We start from the raw sequence: 23,420 nt of genomic DNA, 5'->3' as shown, positions 1-23,420 counted from the left end.
CACTTGTTTGTTTGTTTAAAGAAGGGGACGTTCTGTGAGGAGATAAAAGTAGTACAAAATGTGGTACATTGTGTATAAGCTGACAGCAACAAAGAGTGGGAAGCAGAGAGAGCTGTATGCAAGTTGGAAAAAAAATTCATTGTAATATTTTTCAGTACAAATCTTACACAAAACTTATAAATATCTCACATGTTACATGAAGGTAGAGCACAGCGGTCTCTGAGCCGAGGCTGTTTTCCCCAGTTGCAGTCACCCGGTAGATTCCCACAGATTTATAGATGTGCTTGATTCCATCCTCAATGGAGCTCACGTTGGAATACGTCAGTGCATGGCCGTCTCCAAAGTCCAGTGTGATGCTAGTCCTTGTACCATCACCCTGAGCAAATAAACAAGTTCAGTCCTTTTGCACAGATGATTTCAAGTTTCAAGTTATTTTGTAGTCAGACCTGTAGAGTGGCAGAAAACAAATGATAGTGGTTTGTAGATAAAGGCCTTACACCCTTTCCTCAACCCACCCCCCCCCGACGCACAATCGTGATTATGCAGCCAAATTGTAGAAGGCATTGTACTGTAGTACTGTAACTCACTATAAAACCATTCCAGATTGTAGGTTCTTTAAACAGTGCTTGCAGACTGACCTTGGTAGATACTGTTCCATTTAGATCTCCAGATGGTTTAATATTTTTAGTAATTATATTTGTTATTGAATTACTTGTTAATAAGTTTTTTCATTGTTGTTTATTTTACCTGCTGACTATTCCCATTCTCTGTAACCATAATATTTGCATATTTTGATTGTTGCTGATGTTAAAACTGAAGACAATACATCTGAATGTCAGGTAATAAAGAAAAGTCTGCTGGAACAAGACACATTTAGCAATTAACATTATTAGTAAAAGTATTATATAGAGTATTTAAAAATGAGTAAATATACAGTATAATTCAAACTAGAATATATATATATATATATGTATGTTATTATAACACTATAATACACACATGATCTTCTAGACTATTTTCCATTCTCCGAAAATTACAATACTTTGTCTACAGATAAGATTAGTTATGATAATGCTGTGTCTCCATTTAATAATATATATTAATATATATTTATTATTTCATTTTAATTTTCTTTTTTGTTACAGGTACAGATTTATATGTAGAGGCAGTTCTATGGAGGGAAAATGAGGCGACAGGATTTACCCATTATCTTTCCCCCAACTTATAATCCACTTCAGTTGTTCAGTACGTCAGTACGTCTTTCTGGAATAATTCTGTCTTTTAATTTCAAATTTTGTCAGCAAACTATACAGAGAATTTATTATAAAAACTTCACAAATGTGAGTTGGATTGTTCTTTTTGAATTTTAAAGTGCCACTTACATAACGATATATAATATAAATGCTAACCCTAATTAGATCTACAGTAACTTGTCAAAAAAAGTAATACCTAATTAAACATACAGAAAGTTATTTACTTTTATTCATTGCCAAAATATTTCATGACCTATGTGTCACCTATGACATTTTTTCACTTATGGCATATTTTCATATCAAACTTTTTAAATGTATTTTTAGTACAGACCTTATTAATTGTAAAAACATTTTGTCTATAGGTCCATAGTTATAACTAAAACCTAAAACGTTCTCAGTATGTGTACAGTATTGTCAGACAGTCTTGAGAAAATCTTTACAGCATTTTTTTATGTGAACTGAGCCATCAGATTACAGTATGCTAGTAATGCTGTTTATGGATTTTTACACTTGTACAGTAGTCTATCTCAAACCTATTTTGATCATTAGCTACTCAAATTTTCAATGTTTATTTTTACAAAAAAAATCTTTTAAGCATCTGCTTCTGCTGACAGTATGATCAATGTAAGGTAATGAAGTTACAATTTGGTAATGACATGACACTTTTTTATGAAATACATTAAATAGCTCACCTCTTCAAGGAAAACAAGGAAGGTGACATTGGTGCCTGTTCTGGCTGTCAGTGTGCCTTCGCTGGTAACAAGGTGGAGACCTTTGGGGGCTTGAATGGGACATTGTTGCCTCCTGGCTGTGTACTTGATACTGACCCCAGCAGTGCAGTTATTAGATACCACTTTCCTGTAGCTGGGGGGTGAAAATCCCAAAGTTATACACTAGGCTGTGACTGGTTGTGAAGTTATACATATGGAGAAACCACAAGCAAAAATTAAGTGAGCAATATCTGATATCTAAATAATTCACAATGAGTGGCTATTTTCCAACATTCAAACCCGAGTTTGGCCTAGCATGTTGTCATATCGTAGGACCAAGTTGTAGCTCTGGTTAACTAAGAAATTTGTCAGGGTTTAAACTAGGTTTCAATTTGTGTATAAAGCAAGAAAGAGAGTGTTCTCAGGACCTTATATGGAAATTTATATTTAGATGTATTTCCATAAAACAAGTTAATTTTTGTCAGTGTTGGATTTGAGGGTTGGATTCTGAAAAACCTTGTGTTTTGTAGAGATGGGAAGTTTGATTATTTTAATTGACTTGGATCTTTAACTCTCAAACAGTAAAGTGAACAAATCATTTTGAGTCATGCATTCATTTCATTCATTTATAGGGCGTTGTTAAAATGGCCGCGGTTCTCAAACACTATATACTGAAGACAATATGGATTGCTTCAGTGGACAAGTTATAATACACAAAATGCCAAGCAATTCAAAACCATGTGAAAACCTAGGAAAGCAAATACACACCACAATAAATTGGCTTGTGCCCTGCCATTGTTGTTTAACAGTGCGACAATCGCTTTGTAGCTGTCAAATGACGAATGAACGAACAAACGATTCGTAAGGATCCGTATGAATGCATGGCAAAAAAACTGTAGTGAAAGAACTGTAGCTTGCTGCTCGCCACAGAGCCTGAGCAGCCTAGCTGTCACGTGACAAAAAAATGAATGAGGATGGACGCTCACTTGAATGAGTCGTGAACAAATCATTTCTGTTCCTGGTCCTGCTGACTGAGCTTGCGCAGCTGCTGCCATGTGGTGAGAGAAGGTAATGTAATGCATTCTTACTTCAATCTTTTTGAATTGATTTTGCCCTCCTAGGTTTCTTTGATTTATTTTTCTTTTATTCTGTATTTTAAGGTAATTGTTAGTTTATGTTGGGGGAGGTTTTAGTTATTGAAAATATGTTCCTTGAATTTTCAATTCTGAATGCTTTAGGTAGTAGAATAAGCCTTAGGCACAAGAGTGTTAGTTGTCAAGTTGTAAGATGCTGGTGCTCCTGATCCTGGTTTGATGTTTACACATTTGTGAACAAGTTGAACAAGTCAGAGTTGTTCAACAGTCAAACTGTTTTTCTCGTTTTCATCTTGTAGATTCACCAATTCTATGTCATACACAGTTTTTTTCAAATAGTGCTGGGCAAAGAAATCCTTAACACTAGGACTACCACATTTTCCTTTCTACCTAAAACTACCAAGAAGCAGTCGATCCACTGGAAGGCCGTAGCTGAGGGCAATTACTGGCGTACCACAGGGGCGAGGGGGCAGTTGAGCCACTTCAACAAAACTTGTGTTCCACTTTGCCATCTTTGGGAGAGATATGCCCACACAGGTTTTTTTCATAATTTAGATTTTGTAAAAAATTGTACAAAAAAACATTTTTAAACATCGCATTAACTGCATATGTTTTCTGCGATTAATCGTGATTAACGCATTAAATATTTTATTAACGTTCCTTAGACTGACACCTCCAACTCTAATCGGCCTGCAGTTTGTAGCTAACTTAGCTATGGTATTAGCAAGCTAGTTTTACTTTTGTTTATACTTTTTCCACATGCTACATCCAATGTAACTGCCATAGTCTCCTGCCGCTGGTTGTTTAGGTGGGTTATCAACGGTGTGTATTGTATTTAAGTGATACTTCCGACTCTACTACGGTTATTCAGCTGATTCAGATTCAGCTTTGCGGTGAATGACTTGTTTCCACGAACTCTGGAAGATTTAAATTGATAATGCCCATGTAAGACACCTTTACCTTCCTTAATTTATCTGCCCTATTCCTATTCATATTCCATTTCACTGAGCGCTGCAGCGGTCTTAGGCCCCGCCCCCAACGGCTCTGATTGATTGAGAAGCGTATCTCAGGCCAGTAATACTATCAGCAGCCCATCCTCTTGTGACCCTTCGTTTACCTGTATTTGTATTCAGAGCCAGTGAGCAATGGACTTTCCAAATATTAACATTAAAAACAAACTGCGTTAATGTGCATTGTCAACGTTAACAAAGTCTTGCATTAATGGACGATGCCCAGTGCCCAGCCACTATTTTTGTTTAATGTAGACAGTGCTATACATAAATGTGATGTGTAAAAGAATTCTTAAAATGTAGAATGTCTAAAATAAAATTTTCTTATGTTATCATCATTATCATCTTATGTTCAATCCTCTCCAGTGATATTTGAAATTATTGCTGCACAGCTCTTCTTATTGTGGTTAAAATGTTACCAATACCAATCTATACAAACCTTTCCTGTGTGACCCTGCTATTAAATAATGTTGTCTACAGTATATGAAGAGCACATTTAACTTAAGACTTGAGAAATGCTTGAGTCCCCCAGAGAGCTTCCTCATGCACATTCCTGGACACTAACAAAACTGTGTACTGATTGTAGTCTGGTTTTGTGCCCTGTGTTTACCCAGTGCTGTTGAGGAATGTCATGCCTGTGGTGCAGCTCCTGGACATAGATGATGGATGGAACCAAAAGGCAGGACTGCACTTGCCACTGGTGTGCCTCTCATAGCCATAATCACTGTAATTATCCAAAAAACAAAACAAAATACAGAAACTGTTAATCAATCAGCAAGACAATTCAATTTTGGATAAAGCAATTAAGAAGGAAATGCTATTTCAACATTGTCATCAAAAAAGAGAACTGATGTGGCCTTAACACTGACTTCACAGGGTACCTTTGGATATGTCATTTCAAATGCACCCCATAAGTTGTTTGTCCCACACATTAACAGGCAAAGCAGCACTGTCCCCAAAATGATAAGGACACATTGCCTCAATTAGTAAGACATGTGCACCGATGCAAACGGATTTACTAATAAAAAAGCTATTAGTGTCTGGTGATTTATGGGTTTGACGATGCTTTTTCTGGGAGCTGCTTCACTCAGGAGACCTGTGGATCTGGAGCTAAGGCCAAAAAGGCCTTAGTATTGCTCCTGCTAAGAGAACAAGTTGCAGAGATATGGATTAACAGATTTTCGCTAACAGCTGCAGCTGCAGAAGCAGCTATTATTATGTCAGTTTGTCTTTCAAGTGGTGCACATTCAATGAAATCAGGTGAATTTTGTAGTAAAGAATACACACAAAAACAAAAACACTTGTTATGTAGCTCATGAACCTTGTTATTATTTTTTTGGTTTTGCCCAGTACTGACCTGGCAACGTTAGTACAAGAGGAGGAGGTTTCGTGTACCTGTGACAATTGGCCCTTCGCGCTGCTAGAGGAGCCCTGTTCGTTTTGTTCCTCCACATTAGTGGTGGGTGATATTTCAAGCTTTGGTGTCGATCCGATACCAAGTAAACTACTGGACTAACTGGACCAGTATCGCCGATATTGACATAGATACAGATACTTTTTGATAATTAATGCATCATCAATAAATACATTTTCATGACTTTCAGAGGTTTTGTCTTTTATTTTAAATTGTATTAATAATTAAATACAACCTAGACATAGTTCCTCTGTAAATATAAATACATAATATAAATTGGTGGTGGTGTGATGCCACTGTGTTTAACATATTGTATTTAGCATTAACATGTATATTTTGCAGATCGTACAGGTTGTCGTTGTTTCATTTCCAGCTTGAAAAAATAACCACACTCTTTTTGAGTCACATGAGATCTCAAAGCAAGAGGAAAGGGTGAGGAGTAAACCAATTTATACATGTGTAAACAAATCTGTGTATTACTGATCATCAGTTAAAATGGTCAGTTTTTCATATGGAACACCAGTTTATGTTACTTACTGTACCTGTTAGCGTGCGCTTTCAGTGACAGAGTAATCTGTGGATGAAGTGCTTGATTTACATTACATAAACATAACCCCCTAACAGGTAGGGTAACTGTAGGCGCCTCATCCACAGAGTACTCTGTCGCTAAGAGGTGGCTAATGTAAACTGGTATTCCATATAAAAGGGTGATCACGTTACCTTGCAACTGACTTCCGGTGAGTTGGTTTACCTGGGTTACATCCTGTTAACTGTTCTTGTTAATGCCTTGGTTTATGTTACCTATCTGTTAGAGCATGCACTCTCAGCGACAGAGTAATCTATGCACAGAGCGTGGCATTACTAAAAACACTTGGTTAATACCCTTAACCTGAACGTTTACCTGGCCGCATCCGCAGATCAGGTCAGGGGGAATATGCAGGGGGAAGAACAAAATCGCATGACCCAAACACGAATAGGCAGTGTTTAAATACCACTTAATCACAGGTGCAAAACATGAGACAATTATAGCTGTGACAAACAGGAAATGAGAAAACACAAGTGAGTCAAGGAGAAACTAAACATGAGCTCCTCCAGCGGCGCAAAGGGCTGATTGCCACAGCCTGTCTAACAACATTACATATCAGGCTGTTTAAATGCATTGTTAAATAAACGTGCTCATCAAAAGCAAACGTGTTTATTATGGTTTGATAATCGATCACACAGAGTCATAACAGCAGCATTACTGGAACATACCCACCTTGACTCCAGCTGCATCATAACGTGGCATGGCATTGCTAATGGCCTATTGGCTAACATACTACGAACCTCTGATAGAAACACCACTTTAACGTTCGCACAACTGCATCAACTCTGTAAGGTCGCATTTCATACACATGAATATAATGCCTGTCATGTCTGGCTGATCATTAAATATAATTAAAGTCATTCAGTCAGTGGATTAGCTTGTTGTTGTGTATTGCTTGTGGAGCTTTGAGGATCTGTTGTGCTACGTTAAAGGACTGCGACAACTTCCTTTTTCATTAGCCAATAAGAGTGTGGAGGCAAATTTATGAGCTGCTGCTTGTCTCTCTACAGGTATCATAAGACTCAGAGCTTTGTGTCTTGCTGTATGTGGGATATGTTGAGTTTAATTGTGTATGGTATTAAACCTTACCGTACTTACTGTAAAGTGCCTTGACATAACCTTTTTGTGATGTGGAGCAATATAAATAAAATTTAATTGAATTGCATACTACTATATTTTGTCGGCAGTATCAGCTTCACCGCTGCCGATTTATCTTGGATAAAGTTGTGTATTCTAGTGGTGGTGTTAAGGATCATTAGTTTTGTACTGCTTAAACAAAGCAACAGTGAAAACTAGCTTGAGGATGCAAAAAACAAACAAAAAAAAAATAGCCGGGACAGAATGGTCAAATGAGCACTGAGTAAGTAATATATTCCACCGTTTATTGTTTTAGCTTGCGCTGTGAAGTTCAAGTACAGTTGTGAGGTGCTGGTTGTTGTGTTTTGGACTGTTAGCACTAGTGCTAGCTGACATTGCCTGTGCTGTGGCAGCAACCATAATACTAATAAAATAATAAATTTCATTTTTTTGCTGGTAATACTGTCCGGCTGCGTATCGTCACAGAAACTCTTGGAAGGGAAAACCGTCTTGTTTTGCTAGCCACTATCAGTATGGAAGTTTTTAGACTCAAAATCCAATTCACAATACATTTGTCAATTGACAATTCAATATGCAATATTGACGTTCAATTTGAAAATGCATTCTGCATAAGTAAAGTAAGTGCTTAAGTAAGAATGTACTGTACTTTAATAGCAACAGATCCAAAATGTCAGACAAACTCGGGGTTAGACAGGCAATGATTCCAATGGTCAATGATTGTTCCAGATCCTTCTTCAACCCACATAAATTGAAGAAAAGCTCCTCCACACCAGGGTAGCCGAACCACCAGTCCTCCTCCTCTAGAGTGTCAATCATTTCCTCGACAGCACTTAGCCAGGCTTCAAGGCTTGGCGCTTCTGTGGCGTCTGAGAAAATCCCTATAGCACACCAGTTCAATTAATCCCAGCCAGGAGGAATCCATGACGGAATAAAAAGGTATCTCCACAGAAATGTACTTTAATAGCGACAGATCCAAAACGTCAAGCAAACTCGGGGTCAGACAGGCAATGATCAAAGAGCAGACAATCTGGCAAAGAGGGTGACGAATACTGGAGACTAATACTGAGATTACCGATCGACTACAGCTGGTGGATCACATGACTGAGTAACTGAGTGACGCTTTTATTTGTGGGACGTAGTCATTGCAGTTACACTTCTCACTGTTCCTCCACTTTTACGATGTTTGTAACAGTACCTTTGTTTGTATCCTGCCATCTGCTCACGTTTCTGTAAAGTCATAGTTAATGTTTTGTTCTTCAATACTTGGTCCTACCTAGGGTTGCACGGTATACCGGTATTGATCTGGTACCGTGGTACCATTTAAAACAGTACTATATTACTATATTGCATTTGAATGGGAACGGTACGTGCAGTGCAGGGCCTGCTACAGCAGAAAGCTGAGAGCAGAGACGTTGGAGAGGGGGGGGCATGGAAGAGAATGCTTCAACAGTCACCACCCGCAACTGGTGGACAAATCAGTTACATCATCTTAAAAACAAATGAGCATAAAACTATTAAGTATCATTAAGCTTCAGCCAGGGAGCCTACCACTGTAATCCAGTCTGGGATTTGAGCAGCAAGCAGCAAACCAAATTTCTCCAGCGTAGCCCATTTCAATTAGACAGCAGCATTATCCGTATGAGTTTGTTGATCTATTGCACATAATCCATGGAACGCATTCAACACAAAATGGCGACAATAGTGTCAACTTGCGAAAGAAAACAATAAGCACAAGGGTAAGAGACATTTAACTGGATACTTGACTCTGCTATGTTACAGGCACCCACGTCTGGATATATACAAAATTTATTTATTCACACTGACCGTTCTAAAATTGTTGTGCAATAAGAAAAGCCTAGTATTTAGAAATGTAAATATATTAGTTTTATTTTGATATGTTATTGATTTTAAATTAAGTCAGTAATAACATTTTTTGCGTTTTTTTTCTTTATCTGAAAAAGTATTGGAATACATGTTTGGTCTGATAAGTTGATTAGTGTATTCCAGCATCTACCTTTGTTTCAGACAGTTATTAGATATGTTGTTGATATGATGTTTTTTTAACCCATCCTCTGACTTCCAGGTTTTGGTCTGCCTCACAGTGCACGTTTTTTTATGTAACCTACAGTACAACTGATCCCAACCGTTGTAAACCAATTATAACTAAACTAGACTTCATTATAAATTGAGTTTGGTCATCTTCTTCAACCACCATTTGAAGAGTTGTTAATATGAGCAAAATCCTCAAATTTGCTCACTTCAGTGGAATAAAACTTATTGTTATGATTCCCAAGTAACCACATAGGTACAGTACATGTTTGTGCAGCCAATTGATAATTGTAACTGGTGCCAGAAGAATATGCTAAAACTACTCTGCAATCATAATCTGGAGGATGCTGTGCATGACGATGAGCTCTTTTATTCAATTTCTTACTTAAGTGACACTCCATATTTTCTATAAGAGTGTAGTCACATCCCCTCTTTGTAATCCTGAAATATTCTCTTGCACCTGCCAACCATTGCTTTCAGGGTGCTCTACAACAACCTCTGAGGTTGCTGTAGAGCATCAGAGTAGAGAGGGTATTTTTCCAGTCTTTTCTGTTGGCATGATTTCCTTGAGCCTTTAGTTCCTCCCGACAACAGACTATCATCTAAATCTGGCAGTGGCTGGAGTCCTGCACTGGCCTGCGACCGTGTGAAAGCAGGCCACGACAAATTCACCGTGGCCTCATTTCCTGAGCTACCCTCAGTGGCTTGTAACAAGTTACACAACATGGGTAAGTCTCGGCCCTCCAAAGCTGAAGTACTGTTAGAAGTTCGGCGCCGGTCGAGCTGGCTGCTGGTCACAACAGCTCCTGTCCTCTTACTTCTATTTATTACTTTCTTCACTTATTTAAGTTTACCTTTCTAGTGTGTTGTTAGTAACATTGTTGTTATCATAATCTGGAGGATGCTGTGCATGACGATGAGCTCTTTTATTCAATTTCTTACTTAAGTGACACTCCATATTTTCTATAAGAGTGTAGTCACATCCCCTCTTTGTAATCCTGAAATATTCTCTTGCACCTGCCAACCATTGCTTTCAGGGAGCAGCTGATCGCGCTGCGCAGCGCCGTAGATCTGCCCAGAGACAGACACGAGATCACCGCTGAGGTGCTAGTGAAGTCCCGACGTGGGCGCCGCGCTGGAAAACTACGACGGGAGAAAACGAGACGCTTCAGGCCCGCTGTCCCCTCCGTTATCATGGGGAACGTGAGATCTCTCGCCAACAAGATCGACGAGCTCGCGGCGCTCACACGGTACCAGCCGGAGTACAGAACGAGCAGCGTCCTGCTGTTCACGGAGACCTGGCTGACGTCACTCATCCCGGACTCGACTGTTGCACTGGACAATTTTCATCTGCTACGTGCGGACAGAACGGAGAACAGCGGTAAGAGGAAGGGAGGGGGTCTGGCTGTGTTTGTGAACATCAGGTGGTGTATGCCACGACATTGCACTGTCAAAATGAAGCTGTGTAACAGAGACATTGAGCTGTTAGCGGTGGGCATGAGGCCATTCTACCTGCCACGGGAGTTCACACACATTATAATAATTGCTGTGTACGTCCCACCCTCCGCTAACGCTGACACAGCTTCTGAGACCCTGCTCTCAGTCACCAGCAGGCTGCAAACACAGCACCCACAGGCCCTCTTCCTGATCTCTGGGGACTTTAACCATGCTCCTCCTTCAGCTGCTCTGCCTACCTACACCCAGTATGTGACCTGCCCCACCAGAGACAACAAAACCCTGGACTTATTCTACGCCAACACCAAAGAGGCCTACACTGCATCCTCCCTCCCACCGCTGGGCAGAGCTGACCACAACATCCTGCATCTCCTGCCTGTGTATAAACCTGTTGTACACAGGCAGCCGGTGGTGCCCCGCACAGTGAAGAGGTGGACGGCTGAGAGCGAGGAGGCTCTCAGGGAATGTTTTAACACCACTGTGCGGCCGGAGCTCTGCGACCCACATGGGGAGGACATTAACGCAATAACATACTGTGTAACGGATTACATCAACTTCTGCTGTGAAAACACTGTTCCCACCAGGCGGGTTCGGTGTTTCACCAACAGCAAGCCATGGGTCACCCCTGATATTAAAGCTCTGCTAAAGGAGAAGAAGAGAGCATTTAAATCAGGGGACAGGGAGGAGCTGAGGAGGGTGCAGAAGGAGCTGAGGAGGAAAATCCGTGAGGGGAAGTCCAGCTACAGGAGGAAGATGGAGGAGCAGCTGCAGCAGAACAATGTCAGTGAGGTGTGGAGGAGCCTGAAAACCATCTCAGGCTTCAAAGCTCCACACCCACAGGCTGAGGGGGACCTGAGCTGGGTCAACGAGCTGAACTCACACTTTAATAGGTTTGACCAAGCACCCACTCACACCTCCCAGCAGCTGCCTCCGAACCTTTTGTCACCTCATACCACTGGATTACCAGCCCCCACAGCCCTTCACACCTTTACACAAAGCCCTCTACCCTCAGCCCTGATGACTGGGGACTCATCCCAACCACACCCCCTCACTTCACACCACACTGAGTCACTTCCTCAACCCCTCACTTCACACCACACTGAGACACTCCCTCAACCCCTATCCTTCTCCAGCACCCAGGTGAGAAGTGAGCTCAGGAAGATCAAGGCCAGGAAAGCAGCTGGACCAGACGGCATCAGCTCCAGACTCCTTAAGTCCTGTGCAGGCGAACTATGTGGAGTTATGGAGCGTGTCTTCAATATGAGCCTCAAGCTGAGGGTGGTACCACAGCTCTGGAAGACCTCCTGCGTGGTACCAGTGCCCAAGACACCGCACGCCAAAGACCCCAGCAGCTTCAGACCAGTGGCTCTGACATCACACCTGATGAAGACACTGGAGACCGCTGCAGTTCGCCTACCAACACGGCATAGGAGCAGACGACGCCGTCATCTTCCTCCTACATCGAGCCCTTTCCCACCTAGAGAAGCCCGGCAGCACTGTGAGGATCATGTTCTTTGACTTCTCCAGTGCCTTCAACACCATCCAGCCGATGCTTCTGAAACACAAACTGGAGGAGGCTGGTGTGGACCTTCATCTGACGGAGTGGATTATGGACTATCTCACAAACAGACCTCAGTTTGTGAGAGCCAGGGACTGTGTGTCTGACACTCTGACCTGCAGTGTGGGGGCCCCACAGGGGACTGTACTGGCCCCCTTCCTCTTCACCCTCTACACGTCAGACTTCAGACACAACACGGACAGCTGTGTTCTGCAGAAGTTCTCTGATGACTCTGCGATCGTCGGACTGATCACCGATGATGACGATGCAGAGTACAGAGGACTCACTCAGAACTTTGTGGACTGGTGCCAGCGGAACCACCTCCTGATCAATGCAGGGAAAACGAAGGAGATGGTGGTGGATTTCCGCAGACAGCAGCCTGCTGTCATCCCACCGATGCACATCCAGGGAAGGGACATTGAGAGAGTGGACTCTTACAAGTACCTGGGAGTGCATCTGAACAATAAACTGGACTGGACTCATAACACGGATGCACTGTACAGGAAGGGTCAGAGCAGACTCTACCTGCTGAGGAGACTGCGGTCTTTTGGAGTGAAGGGGCCACTCCTGAAGACCTTCTATGACTCTGTGGTGGCATCAGCCATCCTGTACTGTGTGGTCTGCTGGGGCAGCAGCATCACAGCGAGGGACAGGAAGAGACTGCACAGGATCATCAAGAAGTCCAGCTCTGTCCCGGGCTGCACTCTGGACACGGTGCAGGAGGTGGGTGAGAGAAGGCTAAACTGACATCCATCATGGACCAGGTCTCTCACCCACTGGAGGACTCACTGTCTGCTCTGGAGAGCAGCTTCAGTAGCAGACTGATCCACCCTTGCTGTGTGAAGGAGAGATATCGTAGATCCTTCCTACCTGCTGCTGTCAGACTGTACAATCAGAACTGTTTACCACATCCCACCACAGTCACTCACCCACTGCATCAGTGGTTTATATAGCAACCTGCTCTGCACAATATTTGTGTAAATCTGTGAACAATCATGTATATTGTTACCGGTACAAATCTTATACCCATTACTGTGCAATAACCCTGCAATGACCTCATACTCACTCTAACTGTACTGTACTGCTTTGTACTGTGCCAACACAAACTGTTCTGTACCTGTATTCTTGCTCATCTGTACTGCTGTTGTGAGAGGTAATTTCCCCACTGCGGGACTATTAAAGGTTTTCTTATTCTTATTCTTATTCTTATTCTTATTCTTATTCTTATTCTTATTCTTATTCTTATTCCAGTTTGGGGGTCACTGTCACTGTGCTCCGATCACCACAGGCACCACTGTGGCCTTCACCTTCCAAGCCTTCTCCAGTTCTTCTCTGATCCCTTGGATTTTTAAAGTTGGGGGGGCTTGCAAGCTAAAGTAAGGTTTTTGTATTTTGCCAAACAGGAGCTTTTAATTACAACTGCCCTGCCTTGTTAACACCAAATTTGTAAACTCTATGACTAGATTCAGATCTTTTTTATTATATAATTTAAGTATGTGAACCCAACCCGAAAACACACAAATCAATTTTATATTGAGAGAGTCTGAGATATCACATTCAAAGAACAAAAAAAGTGTAGTCACCATTCAAAGTCGGCCTCTGTGCAGTCGCAGGGATCCGATGTCATTGACACAGAATATGTCTTCCCCATAACACACCTGGATGTGGTTTTTAGCTTTCGATAGATTCTTTTCACTCCCATTAGGCACGACTCGCCCTGTAGGCCCAAATTGAAGAGAACAAGAGGGAAAGTCACACAGAGAGTGCATAAAAAATTATATTCTTTTGTAATGCCTGGCACCATAAATAATTTACACAGTGCAACCAACCATGTGTCTATCACACTTTGTGTGAGAAGCACCACTGCCTTAGTTGTTCTCAGTTCGTTGTGCATTCCTACAGTATTTACTGAATATTTACAGGCAGGAGCTCTGAAGTGTGCTAAACCAAACAACTGTTCCCCTGTTCCAAGTGTCACTCTGGAGACTAATGTATGAGTTCTTTTTTACAGATTTTTTTTCTTTTTAGAATCAATCAATTTTTAGCCATTTATCCATGGAAGCATAGGAAGTGAATATAAAACGGCAAGGCAATAAAGATGAAATGACAACACTAACATTTTTTCTCTTCTTTCTGCATTAGGTGTCACTAGTGAGATGCTAAAAAAAATCCTCACAGACATACAGCTCCTTTACACAGTGCCCTCTTTGAATTACTTCAAATTACTTCCTCTTTAAAGTTTATCTTTATAGTAGACTAGGACCTAAAGTAATGATTCTTGTCATCTTCCATTCTGTATGTTTTGATCACTAGCCGTCGGAGCATATGGGTGTCCAAACCAATTACATAAGTGGGTGCTGTGAATAATTGGGTTGGCTTAAAGTTTTTTAAGAGACACCAGGAGTATGAAATTAGAAGTTCTAGCGGTGATAACACATTATATCACAAATTGGTCAATTATGATTTATTATTCATAAATACAAAATAAATATAATAAAATATATATATATATATATATATAGATTCCAAGGGTCAGGCCTTGGAGAAAGAATAAAATAATATAACCTGCTTTAATGTACTGTATACATTTATCCTTCTAGCTATCTATTTATCAAAACTAAGTTAATAAAGATGTCAAGGTACTGTAATCCTAGTGGGGTAATCCCTTAACACCTTGCAAGGCTGAAGTATCACAAGGTTTTTGATCCTTTTTTTCACAACAAAAGTCTTTAGCTTTCTCAAACAATTATTTTTTTAATGTAGATTTTCTGTAACTAGCAAAAGCACTTTCTGTGTTGACGTAAACTATACCTGGTCATGTAGAAGCCACGTTTGATAATCTGCCTCAGTGCACCTTTTGTTGAAGATTGACCTGAAGTCCATTTTCACCAGCTGCCACTCTGAGCGATGACTGAAGTGGCCAAATATCCTGGAAAACAGTCATGAATGCTGCTTGTCACACCCAGTACATGGTGCAGATAAGTGTAATTGTGAAATGGAGAGATCCAATATATTTCTTATCCAACATCATAAACAAATAAGAATAGATCCTCCTCTAGTACAATCCATCTATAGAAAGTCAGATATTTGTCAAATGCATTATTGTTTTATGAACACAGGTACATTTATTTGTCAGTTATTCCCATATCATCCCAATACTGCAAATATTCTCTCATAATACACCAGGTACTGTATTGCTACATGGTAAACGTTTGCCTGGATGTTTGAAGAAATTGCATATAGTCTCATCATTTATACTCCTTGATTGGTTCACAGCAGTATACAGTAGTTAAAGTGATGACAAATTACATACAAAGACTATAAATCTGTTTCAGTTTAACACCCAAGGTGACATAGGCCCTTATAGAGCTTCTGCATCTGTTAAGTTGTTTCTAAACAGCCTGTGTTTTACTCCGGGCAGCAGGCCTGTTAATATACAAATAAAGATGGTTTATGGGTGACATTATTGCCAAAAACTCTCTAGTTGCACTCAGCTGTTGCTGATTGAATTATTTGTTTCTATATACAGTATTCTATTTTTTTCAATAAGACAGCCAGGATAGCATTTCAAAGTTGTCTGACATAACGACTTGTAGGGTTTCATGGTTGTACAATTTGTTTACTTGTGTTTCTTCTAGATACTAAAAGGTCATGTCAGGTCACTAACCAGGTCATGGGTGGTCAGACCCTTTACTGTATGGTTACCATCAGGGATGTTTAACCACAACACTGAACATAAAATTAAGCATTTGAAGATACAGAAAAAGGAAACCACTACCATGTGAAGGGGAGTGGCTCAAGAGGTGGAGAAGTTGCGCAGTAATCAGTAGTTTGATCCCTGACTCCCCTGGGTCATGTGCTGAAGTGTCCTTGGGCAAGACATTAAACACCCTTTTTGTCAGGTTCTGGCTCTGTTCCTTGTTTTATTTTGGTTCCAGTTTCCATTTCCGGTTTTATTTTGGTAGCACTCCCGGTTTCTGTTTCTGTTCCTGTTTACTTCCTGTTTACCCGTTGTCACAGCTGTTCCCTGTCAGTACCGGTCTTCATTACACACACCTGTTTAGTATCAGTGATCAACTCCCTGTATTTGACCACCACCTGTTTTCCTAGCTCTTTGCCAGATCGTTGTTTCGTGTGTCATCGTTGTTTCCCCAGTTCATTGTTCCTGTCCGGCCGTGTTTTCGTGTATCCTGGTTTTGATGATCGACCTTGTTTGCCTGCCTGACCACGCTTCTCCGCCTGACGACTCGGTATTGTTATTTCTGGCTTTCGTGTATGAACCTTGCCTGTCCCTGACGCTGTCTCTGCCTAACCCGGAATAAACCACCCTTTGATCACCGTCAACCTGTGTTCCGCTGTACATTTGGGTCCTCATCCGAGCGTTCCTGACAGAACGATCTGGCCAGACTTGGACCCAGCCAGCATCCAGCCTCCGTCTAGGTCAGTGACTGTTTTTTGTTTCTTGTTTTGGTTTTTGCTTTTGGCGGCGAGTCCCATTCACCCGCGGGGAGAATGGAGTTTGCATGCGCCGAGCTACCCAGCGATCTACGCCATTATTTTTCGATCCTCGCGGAGGATTACCGAAGGGCGCCCAACCCGGAAGCCCAGCGCAGCGCCGTGGAAGTGGCGGTGTGGACCCTAGAGGACGAGGACGGCGTGCTAGAACGCTCCAGTGTCCGTCACCTCTACGAGCAATTGTGCGCGCGGCTTGGGGAGTTAAGCAGCGCACTCCGCACCACACCCGCCTCCACGCCGTCCGCTCGGGCCACGCCAGCCTCGGTCGCACCGTCGATGGCTTCGGTCTCCTCCTCCCAGCCCCGTCGGACCGTCATGATTGCACCAGCCTGCCCAGCTCCACGTTTACTCCGCTGGGAGGACTTCCTGCACTCGTGCGGTCCCCTGTCTCCGTGGTCTCCAGCTCAGCCGTGTTCCGTTCAGTCTCCAGCTCAGCCGTGTTCCGTTCAGTCTCCAGCTCAGCCGTGTTCCGTTTCGTGTCGAGCCCAGTCCAGGTTCCCGTCCAGTCGAGCCCAGTCCAGGTTCCCGCCCAGTCGAGCCCAGTCCAGGTTCCCGCCCAGTCGAGCCCAGTCCAGGTTCCCGTCCAGTCGAGCCTAGTCCACGTTCTAGCCCAGTCGAGTCTAGTCCACGTTCTAGCCCAGTTGAGTCCCGTCCCAGTCCGGTCGAACCCAGTCCAGGTTCCAGCCCATTCAAGCCCAGTCCAGGTTCCAGCCCATTCGAGTCTAGTCCAGGTTCCCGTCCAGTCGAACCCAGTCCACGTTCCAGCCCAGTCGAGTCACGTCCAGGCCCCAGTTCAGTCGAGTCCTGTCCCAGTACAGTCGAGTCCTGTCCCAGTCCAGTCCAGTCACGCTCCTGTCCCAGTCCAGTCCAGTCACGCTCCTGTCCCAGTTCAGTCCAGTCACGCGCAGGTCTTGTCCCAGTCAGAGGACACCACCTGTCGAACAGGTGCTATGCACACCCGATCAGGCCCGACGTCTGCTCCGTCGAGCTCGGCGGTTGCAAGCAGCCAAGCCGGCTCCAGAGTAGACGCCATCTCAGTCGCTGCCGGCTCCAGTGAGGAGTCTGAGAGCAGCGCCGCCGGCTCCAGTGAGGAGTCTGAGAGCAGCGCCGCCGGCTCTAGTGAGGAGTCTGAGAGCAGCGCCGCCGGCTCTAGTGAGGAGTCTGAGAGCAGCGCCGCCGGCTCTAGTGAGGAGCCTGGGAGCAGCGCCGCCGGCTCTAGTGAGGAGCCTGGGAGCAGCGCCGCCGGCTCTAGTGAGGAGCCTGGGAGCAGCGCCGCCGGCTCTAGTGAGGAGCCTAAGGGCAGCGCCGCCGGCCCCTGTGGGGAGCCTGAGAGCAGTGCCGCCGGCCCCTGTGGGGAGCCTGAGAGCAGCGCCGCCGGCTCTAGTAAGGACGCCGCTCCTGTCCTTGTCGGCCATGTTGAGGCCGTTCCTGTTCCTGTCGGCCATCTTGCGGCCGTTCCAGTTCCTGTCGGCCATGTTGTGGCCGTTCCAGTCCCTGTTCCTGTCGGCCATGTTGCGGCCGTTCCAGTCCCTGTTCCTGTCGGCCATGTTGCGGCCGTTCCAGTCCCTGTTCCTGTTCCTGTCGGCCATGTTGCTGCCGTTCCTGTCAGTCTCGGAGTGGCAGTCCCGGCGGACCTCCAGGAGGGGGTCGCGCCCGTCGTAGTTCCTGCCGACCTCCAGGGGGGGGGTCGTTCCCGTCGTAGTTCCTGCCGACCTCCAGGAGGGGGTCGTTCCCGTCGCAGCTCCCGCTGCACCTGCATCTGTTCCTGGCGGCTCGGCTCCGGCCGCACCTGCATCGGTTCCTGGCGGCTCGGCTCCGGCCGCACCTGCATCGGTTCCTGGCGGCCCGGCTCCGGCCGCACCTGCATCGGTTCCTGGCGGCCCGGCTCCGGCCGCACCTGCATCGGTTCTTGGCGGCCCGGCTCCGGCCGCGTCTCCACATCTGTCTTTGTCTCTGGTTCCTGCTCCGTCCCTGTCTCTGCTGCCGGACTGGTGGCCTCGCCCTCGGCGCATCCTGCTGCTTGGATGGCGCTGCCTCCTGCGGCGTCGTCCGCCTCGACTCCTCAGCCTCCTGGATCAGCGTCCACCTGGAGGGCATCGCCGTTCGGGGTGGTCCCCGTGGACGCTAGCCCAGCTCAAGGGCACTAGGCGTGCCACCCTGTCTCAGCGGTGGCTGTGCAGGATCGCGCCGCGTCTCCACCCTCCGTGAGGGAATTCCTGGACTCTGCGTTTTCCTGGCCGTGGACTTTCTGTTTTTGTGTTGTGGACTCTTGATTTCATTTCCGGTTTTATTTTGGTAGCACTCCCGGTTTCTGTTTCTGTTCCTGCTTTACTTCCTGTTTACTCGTTGTCACAGCTGTTCCCTGTCAGTACCGGTCTTCATTACACACACCTGTTTAGTATCAGTGATCAACTCCCTGTATTTGACCACCACCTGTTTCCCTAGCTCTTTGCCAGATCGTTGTTTCGTGTGTCATCGTTGTTTCCCCAGTTCATTGTTCCTGCCCGGCCGTGTTTTCGTGTATCCTGGTTTTGATGATCGACCTTGTTTGCCTGCCTGACCACGCTTCTCCGCCTGACGACTCGGTATTGTTATTTCTGGCTTTCGTGTATGAACCTTGCCTGTCCCTGACGCTGTCTCTGCCTAACCCGGAATAAACCACCCTTTGATCACCGTCAACCTGTGTTCCGCTGTGCATTTGGGTCCTCATCCGAGCATTCCTGACACTTTTACACAGTTAACCTACAAGTCATAGACTATGTAAGCAGGTCATAATTTGTGATAGCATAACGTGACAATGCTAAGCAGTAATGATTTTGGGTTTTACTGCAGCTTAAAGCACCTAAAGATACTGTAGGGCTGGTCTAGCTAGGAGGGCTTTGTTGATAATATGAAAACTTTCAACATGACTTAGCATTTAATAATGTCACCAATTTGATAATAAAGTAGGGTTTTATTATTAAGTTGACATTTAATCAATATATTCATACTTGTGCTAGGCAATGATTCTCCGTTATCCTTAATCGCATTAACCAAGTTTTCTGTGATTAATCGTGATTAACGCATTACTATGAGAAGTATTCAGTAACAAATTAAAAGGTAGTATATTGCTTATTTTTATCTTAAAATTGCTACTCTCCGGTGAGAGCAACAGTTGATGCACGTTGTAACGCCATTGATTTTATGGTCCTCTGCTTTTCATACTACTCGTATATTCTTCCTGTGATGGTGCGTCTTGAGGGAGTTCACAAGTGCCGCCATTCTTTGCAAATCAATTAACGTTCCTCAGCCCGACATCTTCCAACACTAATCGGTCTGCAGTTTGTAGCTAACCACTTACAGTAGCTATGGCATTTGTTAGCTTGCCTTGCTTTTGTTTATATTTCTCTCACATGCTACATCCAATGTAGTCTGCTGAAGTCTCCCTCCGCTGTTTGTTTAGGTGGGTGATTTGCTAGCATTAACGGTGTGTTTTAACCCAGCAGGCACACAACCGAACTTCAATGTTAAAATATGGTTGAAATAATGTCAGTTATTGTTGTGACTTTGATGCAACATTGAAACAACATTGAATGCCGATGGCTGTTAAAGGTTAACAAAATACTTTTAAAGTAACGTTGAAATAATGTCAGTTATTGTTGTGAAAATGAGGTAACATTGAAATGTTTGATCAACGTTGAATCAACGTTGCCCCATCAACGTTAATTCACCTTTTAAAATCAACACATAATCCAATGGTCATTCAACCCTAATATGACGTTGATTCAACTATGATTCAACGTTAAAATGCCTGCTGGGAAGTGATATTTTATTTAAATTGATAATGTCCACGTGAGACACCTTTGCCTTTCTCAATTTATCTGCCCTATTCGTTTCCAGTTCAGAAAGCTCTGCAGAGGTATACTTTAACAAAGTGGCTGTTAATGTGTGTATAGAGATATACTGTAAATATATATAGTAAATATATTTTACAAATCCAAGGTTGAGACTGCAAGTGCATGTGGTTTCTGCCAGCCCAGACTCTGTATTTGAGGACTTACTCAGAGTGTACATGTAAGACAGCCTGCCAAGCTCCATCCACACACTGTACACTTCCCCAACAGGTTCTTTTGTTCCTATTGACTTTATTGTTGTGTGTTTTCCTGCTGTCTCTCTTGACTGTCTGTCTCTCCAGCTGTGCCCTTTAACACTCCTGTAGAGTTGCCTGAAGAGCTGGCTATCTGTCATTCATGACAGGCGTCATAAAACATTGATGTAATGGCTGTGGAAACTTATAGGTAACACATGTCGAAGTCCAAGCTCTCTTCTGCAATCCAGAAGCAGAACTCTGTAATACCATATGCATGTACCACAGCGCTTGGTTCTTCTGATCATGAATGTGAAATGACACAAAGGGAATCTACATAAATTTGTTTTCTGAAAAATTTGTCCTCTTCCCAGAAGCTGTTGATGTTGAAACAAAAGTTTCTCATCTGTTTTCATCTGTCCTTCCTGTTCTGCCAAAGCAGTGCTTTCTTGTGACCTGAGGCAGCAGGTTTTCATGAATGGGTAGACACCGAGAGAGATTTTTTTTTAATTCATAAAAAGAAAAACGGTCATGCAGAAATGCTCAACTGTGTGTTTAGTACTGATGCACGTAGCCCTTAGTAGATAAAACAGAAGAACACCGCCCCCACATGTGCATGCACAGAGGCTATTTGCTCATCTATTGTGTGTGTGTGTGTGTGTGTGTGTGTGTGTGTGTGTGTGTGTGTGTGTGTGTGTGTGTGTGTGTGTGTGTGTGTGTGTGTGTGTGTGTGTGTGTGTGTGTGTGTTTGTGATTGATTGACAGATTTCCACACTCAGAAAGTGTTTGTCACTTACGTCATAATGAGAGTGTCTTCCCCAGGCTCTCCTAACACCCCGTCCACAAACAGAGGCGTGTTGGTAAAAGTGTACTTGTTCCACTGCCGCCCTTCATCAAAGCTCAACCTGGGGACACAAACAATGGTTCCATTAGGGACCAGAACTTATCCCTTGATTGTGTGCACACGTTAATGACCCTGGGAACTATCTAATTTCATTTCATTTTTAGGGTGATGCTCTGCTGAGTGAACAATAATCAGTGGAAATTAGACTAACTACAGCTTCAAAGGGTGAAACCGAGTAACAATTGTCAAAGTCTGTCATAGTTGGCCAGTTTTCTAACCAGAATAAGATCATTCCTGCAGTTTGAAGACAGTAAATTTCCAGTGTTTGACTAACTTAAGACTTGAAGCTTCCTCTGAATTTAGTCATGCTGAGACAAATTTCATTTCTGTCATAATGACTCACCACAGGTGACGGATGGGAAGTGGAGTGTGTCTTATTGCGACTAAAGCTCCCCCTTGGTTGAGATACAGAACCGCATACTCCTCGTCAAAAATCTAGAGTTACCACAAAAAAAAGAAAGAAATGTTGGCTTTACATGTCTGTACACACCTATGCTATATGGTCTGAGTTAGCAAAGTGGTAACACAACAGCTAAACAGATCAAGGGTAGTTCTTGCTACATCAGCTTACTATAATATTATATATATATATATATATATATATATATATATATATATATATATATGTATATATATGTATATATATGTATATATATATATAATAAAAAATATAAATAAAATAAGTCTAATCCAGACTCTAATGTTGGAAAGGTGTTGGTTAACAAGCTGTAAATAACAGGAACACTGTAATAGTCAACCATCGGTAACGCAAACAGGTATCAAATTAAAGTCGTATCAAGATTAGATTGTCTTTAGTTAGCAAAAAAATGGCTACTCATATATTCTGTCTGTATTAAAAGAGGAATGAGGAGGAGGACAGTGATACTGAGATTAAGAAATCGCAGGTAAATCAGTTCATCTAGAATAGTTGTTTTGTTACTGCTACTGAAATTTAGGGGTCTCTACAGTATATGCAGTACACTCTATATACTTTTGTAACAAATGTAACCTGATGTAACCTAACAATTTTACAATTCTTCAAAAGAGCAGAAATTCACAAAATCCTTTGATGCCTTCACAATGTAGCACAAATATCAAAAACATTTATATTGCTATAGGTGAGATGCATAGGTGAGATGCATTAAATCACAAAAAGAGAGAGAGTGAGTTTGTTGAAAGACTAAACTGTCAACATTTGGAATTCACCAATCAGTATGGCACGAATCATTTCTGTTTCCTGTCCTGCTGACTGAGTTTAAGCAGCTGCTGCCATGTGGTGAGAGAAGGTACTGTTTGAAAATGAACGAATCATTCACTGAGAGGACTCTTTCCTCCCGAGTCATACAAAAGATTAGTTCATATTGACGGATTACAGTAGTTCACGAACGACACATCACTAGTATGGTGATGGTAAGTGTTTTAAGTTCCTCCCACAAGTTAATGAGGCCAGCTGGTATGCTGTTATTCATTTCTATGTATACTGTCTATTTTTACTATTTTGTATTAAGCAGGAAGCTGCTAATTACTTATTTAAGTGAAGACAGCTAAATTGTAGCTTTTCATTTACGTTTATTTAACGCTTGTATGTGTTACTTTATTTAGTTTTCATATATACTGAGGCATACTGAGGAATATTAGAGGAAGTAATAAAAAAAATGCCCGTAAAAAAAAACACCTTGTGTCAAATAACTTGGAGGGAGCTACAATA

At 43.1% G+C, this 23,420-nt stretch overlaps 1 protein-coding gene and 1 long non-coding RNA gene across 17 annotated transcripts in view; one reads left to right on the top strand and one right to left on the bottom strand.

Moving 5' to 3' along the window:
• LOC114857125 (VPS10 domain-containing receptor SorCS1) overlaps nt 1-23,420 on the bottom strand; it is a 223,562-nt gene that overhangs the window by 51,883 nt on the left and 148,259 nt on the right. For 15 of the 16 annotated variants that reach the window (XR_005898146.2, XR_005898145.2, XR_005898164.2 and 12 more), the window contains 7 exons: nt 22,056-22,147; nt 21,606-21,713; nt 15,039-15,156; nt 13,811-13,944; nt 4,678-4,791; nt 1,946-2,117; nt 190-376 (listed from right to left, as the gene is read on the bottom strand). Coding sequence is in view for 5 of the 16 variants with exons in the window: in XM_029153605.3 (XP_029009438.1) it covers nt 190-376; nt 1,946-2,117; nt 4,678-4,791; nt 13,811-13,944; nt 15,039-15,156; nt 21,606-21,713; nt 22,056-22,147 (925 nt within the window). In the remaining 11 variants the exon portion in view is untranslated. The remainder of the gene's footprint in view (nt 1-189; nt 377-1,945; nt 2,118-4,677; nt 4,792-13,810; nt 13,945-15,038; nt 15,157-21,605; nt 21,714-22,055; nt 22,148-23,420) is intronic. The other variant, XR_008694396.1, reaches the window with a different exon arrangement.
• The window catches only part of LOC129603957 (uncharacterized), a 44,965-nt gene continuing 40,590 nt past the window's right edge, over nt 19,046-23,420 (top strand). The window contains exon 1 of the long non-coding RNA XR_008694407.1: nt 19,046-19,327. This is a non-coding gene — a long non-coding RNA (uncharacterized LOC129603957). The remainder of the gene's footprint in view (nt 19,328-23,420) is intronic.

The sequence above is a fragment of the Betta splendens genome, chromosome 1, assembly GCF_900634795.4.
Source record: "Betta splendens chromosome 1, fBetSpl5.4, whole genome shotgun sequence".
Taxonomy (NCBI): domain Eukaryota; kingdom Metazoa; phylum Chordata; class Actinopteri; order Anabantiformes; family Osphronemidae; genus Betta; species Betta splendens.
This window is presented reverse-complemented; position numbering and strand designations above follow the sequence as displayed.